Here is a 13,382-nt window from a genome sequence, read left to right on the forward strand (position 1 = left end):
TACCATTCATTATTGGTATTGCGTTTGTACTTAACATTGGCGACGAGGATGGCGGCCATTGAGAATAAGGTCTGAAGATAACTTTGAAGTATACGTCAACCCCTGTCAAAGGAGGGCAAATTAAGGGCAAAGAAAGTGAAGAAGAAGTGCGGCATTTGTACACAGGTCCGGATAGTAATAATACCCAGCAAGGTGTTATTACGAAGAGAAAGGTGTGGATAGTCAATAACGACGTAAGTCAAGTACGCCGCGTCGGATGATATGTGTTGAGGCGCGTGAGCGGAGCAACAGGGAGCATTTTGATTGTTTATAGTAAAAGTTACCGTGTCTCGGAGGAGGGCTCGTGGAGGACGCGCGAGCAGCAAGCAAGGGGCTCATGGAGGACGCGCGAGCAGCAAACGAAGTGCAGGACGGTTGCTGGGTGACGTCGCGCAGCAAGCGAGGTGTCATCACGTCAACAACGCTACAGCACCGGCAGTGTGACGTGGTGTTGTATGTAGCAGGTAACCACGGCAACGCCGTAACGAGGTATACGGAGGAAGTAAACAGAATTTCTTTCAGGACAACAGCGCGATTGTGCCGGCAGCGTGACAGGGTGGTGTAGGCACGCAAGCAACCACGGATACGGTTTTTGCAAGAGAGGCTGGTGTTGTAAACAGCATTTCTTACATACATGGTTAAATAAAAATAAAAAAAGGGAAGAAGGAAAACTGTGCACTTGTAGTTCAATCATTGGAAATGCTAGTAAATGTCACACACATGGGAGTTTCATAATGTGTGTGTATATTCTATAATTGCATTAAACTAATAAGGTAACAGCATGGATATGTCATCTATTTTGGCTCCGGTGAAATTTTTACAAAGTCCAGGTCCGCCATGTATGGTATGGGAAGACTGGCGCGAAGCCTTTGAGACATATTTGGAGGCAATGGGAGGAATTGCTTTCGAACCTGTGCGCAAGTTAGCTATTTTAAAACACTGTTTGGGTGTTGAAGGTCGGAGAGTATTAAAAACACTACCAAGACCCAATCGTAACGTCACCTCAAATGTAGATGGTGAGGGAGATGATGACTCATCATCACCTTCTGACAACTTCAGTGGTGATGAATATAGCGTAGCTATGAAAGCATTAGATGACAACTATGGCAGAAAAGTCAGTGTAGTTGTTGAAAGACACAAAAAAAAATCCAGGATTCAAGCACAAGGAGAAACTGTAGAGCAATATATTGCCGAATTGAGAACATTATCTGCATCGTGCAAATTTAGAGAATTGCAAGAAGAACTAATTAGAGACCAATTCATTAACAAAACAAATAACTCCAAAATTCAAGAACGGTTATTGGAATTGAAGGATCCCTCGTTACAAAAGACGATCAATATTGCAAGACGTATAGAGAACACTTCTAAGTATTTCGCTGAACTGAATCTTAAAGAATGCAATAGTGTAAGCTTTACAAAAGATGTGAATGTAATATCCAGATCAAAAAAAGGGGATGTTGTAAAGTGGGATAAAAAAAAAGAAAGAGAATGTTATAGGTGTGGTAGCAATAATCATACCGCGGAGGCTAGCAAATGTCCAGCTGCCTTGGTGAAATGTTATCAATGTAAAAAGATAGGGCATTTTGCACGTGTATGCAAGTTGGGACGAGTGCAGAAACAGCGACAACATTTTTCGGTGAACAGCATCAAGGTGCGTGATGAAACACGGTATAATGTGGATTATGGGAATGAAGACGAGAGTGAAAATGAGGGCAACGTTGAAGTGTTGACTATAGAAGAATGGTGGGGGCAATTGGAGATAATTATACTCCTCCGAAGTGCATGGTCAGGATAAATGGTAAAATGGTGGAAGTGTGGGTAGATTCATGTTCTCCGTACACCATTGTGAGTAAACAGGTATGGAAAGAGTTGGGGTGTGGTGAACCCAAGCCCACGAAAATCAAACCTGTGGGATATTGTGGAGACAAATTGCCGTTGATTGGTTACGTAATGTGTACTATAGTTTTCAAGGAAAGGAGTGCGAAGGTACCTGTTTATGTGGTAGAACACAGGAAGAGTTTATTGGGGTGGAATGAACAGAAATCTTTGGGAATAATATTGAATCCCAACCATCCCGATCAAGTGTTAGTAGTAAATAATGAAGATAAGAACAAATGGCGGGAAAGGTTTCCCAGTCTGTTTTCAGAGGATTTGGGTTGTTTGAACAAATTTGAGCACCAAATTGGAGTCAGGACGGGTAGCTCTCCTCAGATACACAAAGTAAGAAATGTACCGTTTGCTTTGAGGACACAATTAAAAGAGGAGTTGATGAGATTGTGTAAGGATAAAGTCATTGAGCCCATCGAGTCGTCAGAATGGCTTAGTCCCATTGTTTTGGCACGTAAACCAAATGGTAAATTACGCATGTGCATAGATTTGAGAGATCTCAACAAGAGTATTTTGGTAGATCGTCATCCCTTACCACACATCAGTGAATTATTGTCATCTGTAAGGGGGGCTAAGTATTTTTCGTCCATCGATTTGTCGAATGCATACCACCAAGTACGATTACACCCTTCATCTAAGAAATTAACGGCATTCATTACTCCCGAGGGCATGTTTCAGTGTATTCGTATGCCATTTGGGTTGGCATCAGCGTCATCAGTTTTTCAAAGAATTATGAATAGTATTTTATCAGGAATTGAGAATGCTGTAGTATTCCAAGATGATATTTTGGTATGGGGTGAGGATATAAAAAGTCATGATGAAATGTTGACTGGTGTCCTGAAAAGGTTACAAGATTCTGGTCTTACCATTAGTGCGGAGAAATGCAAGTTTGGTGTAAAGCAAATAGAATATCTTGGTCACATGTTATCTGAAGATGGTGTGAGGCCGAAGAAAAAATTGCTTGATGCTATTAAAAATGCGCCAGCTCCGGGGAACAAGGAGCAATTACGATCCTTTTTGAGTCTGGCAGAATATTATTCCAAATTTGTTCCACAATTTGCCGCAAAAGTACATGTTTTGAGAACACTGATGAAATCAAGGGTTCAATTTGTTTGGTCAAAGGAGTGTCAGGAAGCGTTTGATTTAGTAAAAAGGGAAATTTCAGAATCGGTAAGTCTTAAACCATTTGATCCCAATGATCAGTCTATCATTGCAGTAGATGCTAGTGCATATGGTCTTGGTGCGGTTTTAATGCAAAAAAAGAGGGGTCAAGAAAGAGTAGTAGCCTTTGCATCGCGCACTCTTAAAGGAGCGGAAGCTACATACTCAGTAATTCAGAGGGAAGCATTGGCTTGTTGGTGGGGTGTCAATTACTTCAAAATATATGTATGGGGGAACCGGTTTGAGGTTAGGACAGATCACAAACCCCTAATTTACATATTTTCCACTAAAGGAGCTGGAAATGCCACTCCAAGGATAGCTAAGTGGGTATATCGTTTGCAGTATTATGATTTTGAGCTGACATATGTGCCGGGTTTGATTAACAGGTATGCCGATTGTTTGTCGCGCATTCCGTTACAGGAGGTTGAGGGAGATGAGGATGACTCTAATGGTGAAGAATGGGTAGTGGCCAGTATTAGTGAATCGTGTGGTGGCAGTATAGGAAAGGAGGAGTGGGTGAAAGCATTAAAGGAAGATGAGAGTTTGAGCAAGTTGTGCGACAATATTGCAAATCCCATAAAGTCACAAAATTAAAAGGAGGGGCGATGTGAATATAGTAAGTTATGGCCAGAATTGTCAGTGATTGATGGGGTATTGAGAAGAGGTGAAAGATTAGTGGTACCCATGGGCTTGAGAGAAAAGCTGGTGAGTCTATTACATGAAGGTCATGGTGGTATGACTGGAATGAAGAGAAGAGCGCGGGTAGATTTTTGGTGGCCGGGTATGGACAAAGACATAGAGAGATGTGTGCGCAACTGCATAGCATGCATGTGTAGTGACAAATCCCATGTGGTAAGAGAATCTTATATATCGGGCACTAAATTGCCGGAGAAACCCTGGCAGAAGGTGGCAATTGACATTTGTGGGCCGTTTGTTTCCAAAGGTATAATGGGAAAATATGCCTTAGTATTGGTAGATTACTTTTCTAAATGGCCAGAGGTGGCATTTGTGAGAGATGTGAAAACTGACAGTGTGATTGATTTTTGTGAAGAGGTGTTCCGTAGGGAGGGTTATCCTGAGTGTGTAGTGTCTGATAATGGTCCACAATTTGTGTCTGAACAGTTCAGGCACTATTTGAAGGATTTGAAGATGGAACATTATACCACTGCTGTTTACAACCCTAGGGAAAATGGTCTTGTAGAGAGATTCAATAGAGTGTTAAAGGAGTGTGTTCAGTTGGGTGGAAGAACAAGGTATAAATTGTAAAGAAGCGGTCAAAGAAATGTTGTGGAGTTATCGGAATACTCCTCATGCAGCCACTGGAGAAACTCCCTTTTCCCTCTTAAAAGGGAGGGTAGCTGGTACCAAATTAACACCACCATGGATGAACAAAGCTAATGTGAAATTGTTTGATAGAAAAGAAATAGAGAAGAGAGTTGAAGAGTATCAGGACAAATATGTCAACAGACACAATGACAGTGTGGGAAGAAAGCATGATATGTACAATGGTGGAGACTGGGTTAGGACATGGGTACCGATTAGTCAAAGAAGGAGTTTGTCTAAATGGTCTAAACCCAAACAAGTTGAGATTGGGGTAGGAAACAGCGTGTGGTTAAGTGATGGTAAGAAATGGAATGTGCGAAAGATTACTAAGTGTAGTGAGGAGGAGTGTAAAGTGAAGAAGAAGTATGGAGATGAAGGAGGGCCAAATTTAAAGATGGTACTGTGAGGAAAAGCAGTAGATCTACAAGAAATCCATCATGGATGAGAGAGTTTTACGTTACTAAGCCAGTTAAATAACTAGCGTGTTGGAGGCATATGTGGATTTAGTTTAATTGCGTTTAGAGATGTCATATTGTATTTTTATCTCTTAAAAAAAATATATATATAAATATAGTAATATTAATATTTAATGTTAATGTCGTTGAAGGGGGAAGATGTGTTGTATCTTAGTAACCAGTACGTGTTGTTTAGAACGTGGGGGTTTGGAATGTGATGTTTTGAAGGTCGAGGTGGAGAGTAACGGGGAATACGGTGGAGCCGGACGTGCCGTTAGCCCTGGCAGGGGTTGTTCCTATCCTACTTAAATAAAGAAGACTCTTACCATTCATTATTGGTATTGCGTTTGTACTTAACAGGTTCTCCACCTGAACCTGTGTACTCTCCCCCTTCTTGTGGGGAGATTAAGTGGCAACAGTTGTCAGCCTTTGACCTTCTGAAAGTGGTGACTCCATTCCTTGTGGTACCACACTGCCCAGCGTTAATGCTCTTCCACATTCTTTCAAAGAACAGGAGTGACTCAAACGTCTACCCAAAAAGAGTGTTGTCATTCTACTTTGACCGCACAAAAGAGTAAATGGTAGATGACCAACTCTTCATGGGGTATATGGGAACTAAGAAAGGTCAGGCGGTACAGATGCGAACCTTTATTAAGATCTGCTACGCTCTGGCCAAAAAGTAGCCTCCTGAGGGCTTAAGGGCCTGTTCTACCAGAGCAAAAGCTGCAACCACGATGTTATCACGTGGAGTCCCAGTCCTGGAGATCTGTCAGGCAGCAACATGGGCATCTCTTCACATGTTTACCAAGCACTACTGCCAGGACAGTCATATTCGCCGGGAGGCGAATATTGCCCATTCGGTCCTGTAGGATTTTCTAGTGTTGTAAATTTGTCCGCAGCCCATTGCCAGGGACGATATTGCTTGGGTATCTATTCCAAGGTAAGGAATCTGCGGCTAGATGTCTCTATCGGATGAACAAGTTATTTACCGTTGGTAACAAATTATCTGGTAGAGACAATATCTAGCTGCAGATTCCTTACCGACCCACCCATTCCTCCCTGCTCTGCAGACAGATTTATAATGTTATGGATGATCCCTTTCAGGGCCCTAGTTTGGACACACTGTCAGTGCACTTCATCGCTCCATGCTACCTGCGTGGAAAGTCGTGAAATGTAACTGATGTCCTTGCACTGAGTTAGTGCCTATATAGGTGACCCCAACGTCACTTCTAGCAAGTACGATGCATCACGAAACCCAACAAAGCCACCTACTGGCGCACAGGGGTACTGCTCACGAAAAATCATCCAGAGCCAGTCTTATACCTGGAAAATTCTAAGGTAAGGAAACTGCGGCTGGATAGTGTCTCTACCAGATAATTTGTTACCGAAGGTAAGTATCTTGTCCTTTTTGAACTTTGAAGACACCTTATCACATTTTAACGTATTTTTTGATGCGTGATTTACATGTAAAATATTTTCAAGTCACAGATTGTATACGGGCTCTTAGATCTAGACCCGACCGTGGCTTGGCTCTCCCTGTTAATTTGTTGGCTTTCCCTCCTCTAGCTTTGCCAACCCTTGTTTTGGTCTATCTGCGTGGCATCTCCAGAGCGAGGTTCGGTTGGCAGTCTGCTTGATGCACGTAACAAAGCCCTGTTTCAGTTACACAGAGTCCCGCGAGTACGTCGCTAGAGTCCATTCTCATTGCTCGTTCGTTAATTTGACATAATTTGCCAACAATTTGCTTCTCATTTTCATCAGCTGAGGCAAAGGAAGCGAAGACCGGCATGCATCAACGCGAAGGGATCGGCCGCTATGTGGAGCTGTCCATGGTGCTAGTCTACAGGCAAGCATTACTGGAGCAGAAAGGAACGAGTTGACAATCCTTGTAGTTTCGGCACACATCTCAAAACGGAACAGTTCTTGAAGTTAAAATCGGGTACTGTATGCTCTACTATAATGCAACTGCGATACGATATAATTCAATACACTGCCGCCTGCCTTTGCTCGAACGCTGCACTGAGATCTACCTGGGAGAGCACAAGGGCAGCCCCTTACCCCTTGTGTAGCAGTGATGTCACCACGGACCCAGCCCATTCCCCCTCCTCCCGTACAGGGAGCATTGACTCAGCTCCGGGCTGCGATGCTAGGAAGCGAGGAGCATCTGGCAGGGCGGCCGCCAGCCTACCTTTGATTTTTTCTTTTTTTTGGTGGGTTGATACGGTGCTTCTCTGAACCCTCAACCCGGCAGAGGGACGGAGAGTGGGAATAGAGCTTGCTCGCACCCAACACTGCCCGAAGGGTACGCACCTCTCCGCAGCAATGCTTTAGCGGGCCCAGTCTCTCGCCCTCGCTTTTCCCGGAAGGGAGCTGCCTTGTTGCCGCTATGGATTCCGACTACCCGTCCTTCGAAACCCCCATCTGCAGCGAGCTGAAGCATTTTTGCAAACGGATTAAGGATACGTACCAGGAACTGAAAGAGGACCTCACGCCCTACAAGGATGACCGATATTACAGGTAAGACGAAGTGGTGAGTTGGGCGCCACACAACCCTTTTTGTGTGCACTGGGTACTCGATTGCAAATCCGGGAAATGTCTTCTCTCTCTCTTCCTCCCGAGCCGGCCGCGAAGCCAGGGGGCGTCAAAGCATTCAACTGTCGTTAACCGCTGCCCTTGCGAACGTTCCAAAGGGTTAGAACGCGCGTGAGGTGCGAGAGAGCGCTGCGTAATGTAAAGGGAAAACATCCCTGCGATGTGCCCAAGAGAGCCACAGTTTCCAACCGCCCTCGCGCTTCTTTTCTTCTTTCGAAGCCATGTCCGGTGTTGTGGTGTGTTGACCCAGCTCTACTAGAGAGAGACCACGACATCCAACTCTCTGCTCCAGATCTACTGGGCGCATATGGCAACAACTGGGCAGGTCGAGTGAAAACGCCCGGCTAGTAGGAGGCCAGTATAGGGAGCAGGGACCTTGTGGGTTATTATTTATAAATACTGAAAATGGTCGCCAAGAAGTGCTAGTGTAATGAGGTGGACTTATTCGCTGCCAGAAGCATGAATGTTTTCCCAAAGGTTTCTGCTGGAGTTAATGTTGGTTTTGTCTTTCACAGCGGCATTTAGCACGTACGACTGGCAGGTGAGACCAGCGCAATAAAACATATTATTTCCTAGCAAAACGGGCGTGTGGAAAAAAGGCACGATTGAAACTATTCTTGTCTTCCCGAGTACAAAGCCTCCATTTTCCATATCTTGGTAACCTTATCGCTCCATACAACCTCCTTATCATTCATTGCAGGTTGCTTTTTATTCAGTTTGTGCTTTAAACAAAAGTGTTGTACATTTGAGGTAAGCTGCTGCCAAACCTGTTTTATCATTAGTTGGCGAGAGCAATTGTTAACCTTTAATACAATTGTGAAACCTTTTGTGTGTATATTAATCCACCAAAGATCTGTCACCGCCTTCGAATATTCCCAAATACAGGCTTTTAAAGCAAACCTCGACATTGCGGCTGCATATAAGATAACTAGAGGTGGGCGAGCCAAATAAATTACAGGGAGATGAGAGCCGACTCTGGCTCTAAGAGCCCGTGCAGAAGCGATCCTTGAAAATATTTGGCATGTTAATCTTGCATCAAACATCGTTTTAGAATGTGATAAGGTTTCTTAAATAGTGTATTTCTTTAACTCATGGAAGCGTTTCACCTTGGTACATAACAACATCACTCTGCACTGCGAACTATTTATTAAAAGCAAGAGTGTTTAAATATGTACTTAAAACATTCCTTGTCCCGTCCTGATGACAATGCTCTCATGCTAAGCGAACGTCAGTTGCCTTTTGTACCCTGTACCTTGCATACATTTTTATTATAGCTGGAGTAACATTATGGGCTACTAAACCAAACACAAGAAAGGTTTGTGTACAGGTCTATCTTTAACTAACGTATTTGAAAGTGCTCTTATATAGGATATGAAAAAAGGAGGCTAATGAAATAAAAGCCTTTGCCTAAGTTCAGAAAGTTTGGTCTAGCAGGGAAGCCGGGATTGATCCCAGATGTTCCAGTTTCACACTGAAATTCAACCGCTGGTTGGGTTTTTCTGACATCAACGTTTAATGCCTTGTTCTTAATTTTTGGAGGATGGAATCAAACAGTGACAGGGAGATTCCACATTGTATTTTGGCCGTTGTACATAGCAGGAATGTTGCCCAAGGGCATGAGAGCGCTTCAAAATAGACATAGACCTCTTTAGGAATGCTACATTTTGACGTATTTCTGTCTCGCTTTGTGTGGGCCACTAGTTACAACACAAAGTGAGAGAGACGTGCTCAAAAACAACATTGTTAAAGAGAATTTATGACCACTGCCCTCTTTGGGGGTGTGATGGTCCATGGCATTAGCTCAAAGGCATGTAGTATCAGCTTCTTAGTTGTTGATTACCTACTAGGACAGTCTCCCGACTGAGAACTGCACCTCAGACTGGTCACTGGTGATATGCCTTTTTAGTTATATTTCTTCTGAATTAGCTGCTGTTGGCTCCCAGGACAGGGGTTAGAGAGGAGTCAGTCATTCAGTAGCTACATTGTTTATCCTCATGGATGTCAGAGTGCAGCTGGTGTTCATATAGGGTTATATTTCTGTACAGCAAGCAGCAGCGTCAGCTTCTGTAATATGGATCACTTTGTTTATTGGGAGTGTGAAGCATTCTGTTTTACTGTTATCTCAAGGCCTTTGGGGCGCAATGTGGGTGTGTTTTATCTTGAAGAAGCTATTCTGTAAATTAATAACCCTGGCATGATGGGCTATTAGTCATGCAGAATGTCATGAGCAGCCCATGAGTCACAATGAAAATTCCCCCTTGGGAGTGACTTCCTATGCTGATGTGGTCTGAGTGACCTCAGGCTTTGGATATTTGATATAATCTCTGATCTGAATGAGATGATATCTGTTGTTACGTAGATTACACACATCAACACTAACCCTAGCCCACAAGATGGTCAGGCTATCACCTCTGATGGCTCACAAAGGAATTGGTACCGTTCCAGATGCTTGGCACTCAATCCAGCTGATCAAGAGAGCATTAAATTGGACATCTAAGTGTTGGATCCGAACCTTCCAGTTGACTCCGGCTTTGATTTTGAAAAATCCTTGGGTGCTTGACACTGGCGAAGTTGCAAAGTGTGGGGGATCAATGTTGTTGACAGTCTCTGTGCCACAGCTTGGCTTCTGTTGATACACATTGTGGATTACAGGAGGTTTTTTGGAACACCAACCTTGATTTAAAGAACTATAGGTTTGTGGTCCATCGCTACTTACCATTGTTGATAAAGGCATTTTTTGAAGTGCTGGCATCCTCAAAATATCATTAAGACATCCTTTTCAATATGGAATACAAGTTGCTTTGGTGTGGTGAGAGCATGTCTGGCTTAGGCAATTCATGTCCTCTCAGTCAGTTCCTGCATCTGGATCAGGACAGCACCTTAAACCTCTAGCCAACTCTGATGCTTTCTTGTGGGCGAAATATTTAATAGTGGTGCCTGCTGATAGTGAATCCTCCATGGACTGGAAGATCTGGCTGTGTTCATTAGTCAACTCTGCACATCCTGGAACAACCCAGCAAGAAACGTCAATTTCTTGATCAACTACTATCAGTAGGTCACCAGCCCAGAAAACCTATTATTTAGAATAAGGACTGGAGGCTGAGGCTTCTTCAATAGCAGGCACTTTTTTGGGATTGGGAAACACTCCAACCTTGATGAAGTGGTAGTTAAAGAAATCAATGCTAAATTGAAGAGGTAACCTACTGTACCTGTTTCATTTTAGTTCCGCTCTGAGTCTGCATTTGTTCTTGTCAAATGTGACTGTAAGATACAATTGCTGACATTGCATCCACCCACTAATCCCAGCTGCATATCCCTAATGTAGTTTTGGAACATATGAAAATTGTTGCTTATGCTTCTGAAAGCTAACATGGGTCATCCACCTGGTAATGCAGCAAGACTATTCTTCTGAAGAAGAGAGTTACTATATTCAAATCTGCTCCGGATTTTGGAGATCCAATATGACCTTTTTATCTTGGGTTTTCTGTTAACCCCGGGGTGATGTCTCGGACATGTGTGCTCAGGCTGCAACACCTAACCCAATGTGTTATTAGAATGTAGGTAAGTGGGAACAACCATGTAGAAATATCAAGAACTCCCACACCAAATGCAGCTAGCAGTAATTCATTCAGTGGTAGAACTCGTATAAATACATAAGCAATATCCTATAAATTACACAAATTCAAATAATTGTCATTAACACGAGTGCTGACATTACTGATAGTGTGTCACATCCCTGTAACGCAACAGTGGAGACCCCTCACTGGCATTCATTACCAGTACATGGCAGAAGTACGATAATTCGGACCATGCACTATTCTGCATCAAAGTCTCATAGATACAGACGTGGGATACAGCCTTTTACAGCTAGTAAGATGGCAATCATTGTCATTAATCCAGTGGGTAGACTTTTGAAATAATCATCCTGTTTGTCTCCAGTCTCTAATGATGTGGTTATTTGTCCATCTGAAGTGATTGGTTGATGTCCAATTATAACTAATAATGTGATACACTGTTCCTAAAGAGCAAGAAGAAGACAGGGAGAGTAATAGGGGATCCTATGTAATAGGAGCAAGAGTCCTCACACACCCAGATGGGTGTCATGCTTCATCATTGGACCAGCTCCTCGCCATACTGGCGCTGCAATGTCTGGCGGGCACCACCCTTTCGGGGGGCTCTTTGCCGGAGATCTTTTTTGATGATGCCACCCTTTCCCACAGGTAAGTAAGGGGGAGAGGGAGAAAGGAGAGAACAAAATGAAATAGAAGGATACAATTGGCTCAATGACCCTTACTCAGAACTATCTTTATTAATATGGGGTCTTGGCCAGGATTAAAACTGTAATCAGGAGGGTGGAGTCGAAGTAATGTTCGACCACTCTCAAACTGTATTGCACATAACAAGGAGGTCAAGGAACTACCAGACCCACCTCAACAATGGGTCGACATGTTTCACGTCTTTGAGGTCCTAACGGATCCAGCGACGCTTCTTCAGGACCTAGTAACAAAAAAACGCGCTTCTCCAAAAATAAACTATACTGGCTCTTGCCTCTATCAACTGACAATCAGAAGGAAGGGAGTATTATTATCATCAGTCACTTACATGAGTCCTTTATGACCCAGTATGTCATTCCTACTCGTCGCCCCTCCTACACTAAGACAGGGCTTCATGGGATCACGCGGACCATTGACCTGGTCCACAAGGCTTTCAGTGGAACCGGTAGACAGCACTTCCACCTACCCCTGGGTCGCGCTACCGGAATCCCAGAGGTAGGTGATCCCATGAAGCCCTGTCTTAGTGTAGGAGGGGCGACGAGTAGGAATGACATACTGGATGCACAATTGCACTTTCACAACGACAGAATCAGTTACAAATTCCATCCCATGAAGTTAAGGTGAGTATTCATTGAAGAGCTGATTGAAATAAGTGATGAAGTCATGCAAAACTATTTCAGTGTTTTACTAATTTAGTTCAAAGTTTTGATTACAGTAAATTACGAAGACACAACGGTCATGTAATTTAATGCAAAATATGTTCCTATTCCTGAAGAAAGGTGTGGTATTCTTTACAAAATATAGCTAGGAATTAATGTTCATACATTTTGTGCAGACCATAACTCCATATTTTGTCTGATTTTGACGGAGTAATGTCCAGCAGGGTCAACTCTTTGAAAAACATGCATCATAATAATTACTGAGACTGGGCTTTATAGAGAAAGCGTCAACTACCATAACCTCAGCTACTTACTAATTAATACAATGGTCCTAACTGCATACAGTATATTAAAAAACAACAAAAAAGAGCTATCCATACAAACAAAATAGCAAAGTGACAAAAGTAATATTCAACAGTGGTCACAAAAAGTCTGATACACTGATTATACATTTGTTGATAATGTAAGAACATAAACGATTTGTTAGTTACACACAATGTTATCGACACGTTAGTCCAGAAATGAAGTGGCCTTTCTAGACACAATTAGGGAGAAGCCAGAGTTTCAGTTATCAGATGTAAATGTAAACCAATCATAAGAAACCAAATTTGATACTGAGGCAAAGAAAAGCCCTATTGAAGATGGTAGCTGAATTAAATTGTATTAGAAAGCAAAACGGTTTGGCCTCTCTTAATATTTACTAATTAAAAAAATCTCCAACTCAATTAAGCGATCACAAGTAAATATGTGCCAAGATATTTTATCCTTTAGTGAGAGAATGGCCAGTTTACCAAACACATATTAGACCTGACATGAAAACGGCAAAAAATAATTTTAAGGCATCAAATTGGTTTATTAAATTAATATAATAAAATCAATCAAAATGTTTTCAATAGTGGTTGCAATATAACAGATTATCAAAAGGCTAATCTTTTTTAATACAGAAAGAAATAATGTAAAGATGCAAGGTAATGCTTGCTAGCAGACACTTA

The 13,382-nt window shown here is 42.6% G+C and overlaps 1 protein-coding gene across 1 annotated transcript in view; it reads left to right on the forward strand.

The window, feature by feature from the left end:
* The first annotated feature begins 6,529 nt into the window (after positions 1-6,529).
* The window catches only part of TMEM181 (transmembrane protein 181), a 373,980-nt gene continuing 367,127 nt past the window's right edge, over positions 6,530-13,382 (forward strand). The window contains exon 1 of the mRNA XM_069234585.1: positions 6,530-7,382. Coding sequence (XP_069090686.1) covers positions 7,252-7,382 — 131 coding nt within the window. The 5' untranslated portion in view covers positions 6,530-7,251. The remainder of the gene's footprint in view (positions 7,383-13,382) is intronic.

Source organism: Pleurodeles waltl, chromosome 5, assembly GCF_031143425.1.
Source record: "Pleurodeles waltl isolate 20211129_DDA chromosome 5, aPleWal1.hap1.20221129, whole genome shotgun sequence".
Lineage (NCBI taxonomy): Eukaryota > Metazoa > Chordata > Amphibia > Caudata > Salamandridae > Pleurodeles > Pleurodeles waltl.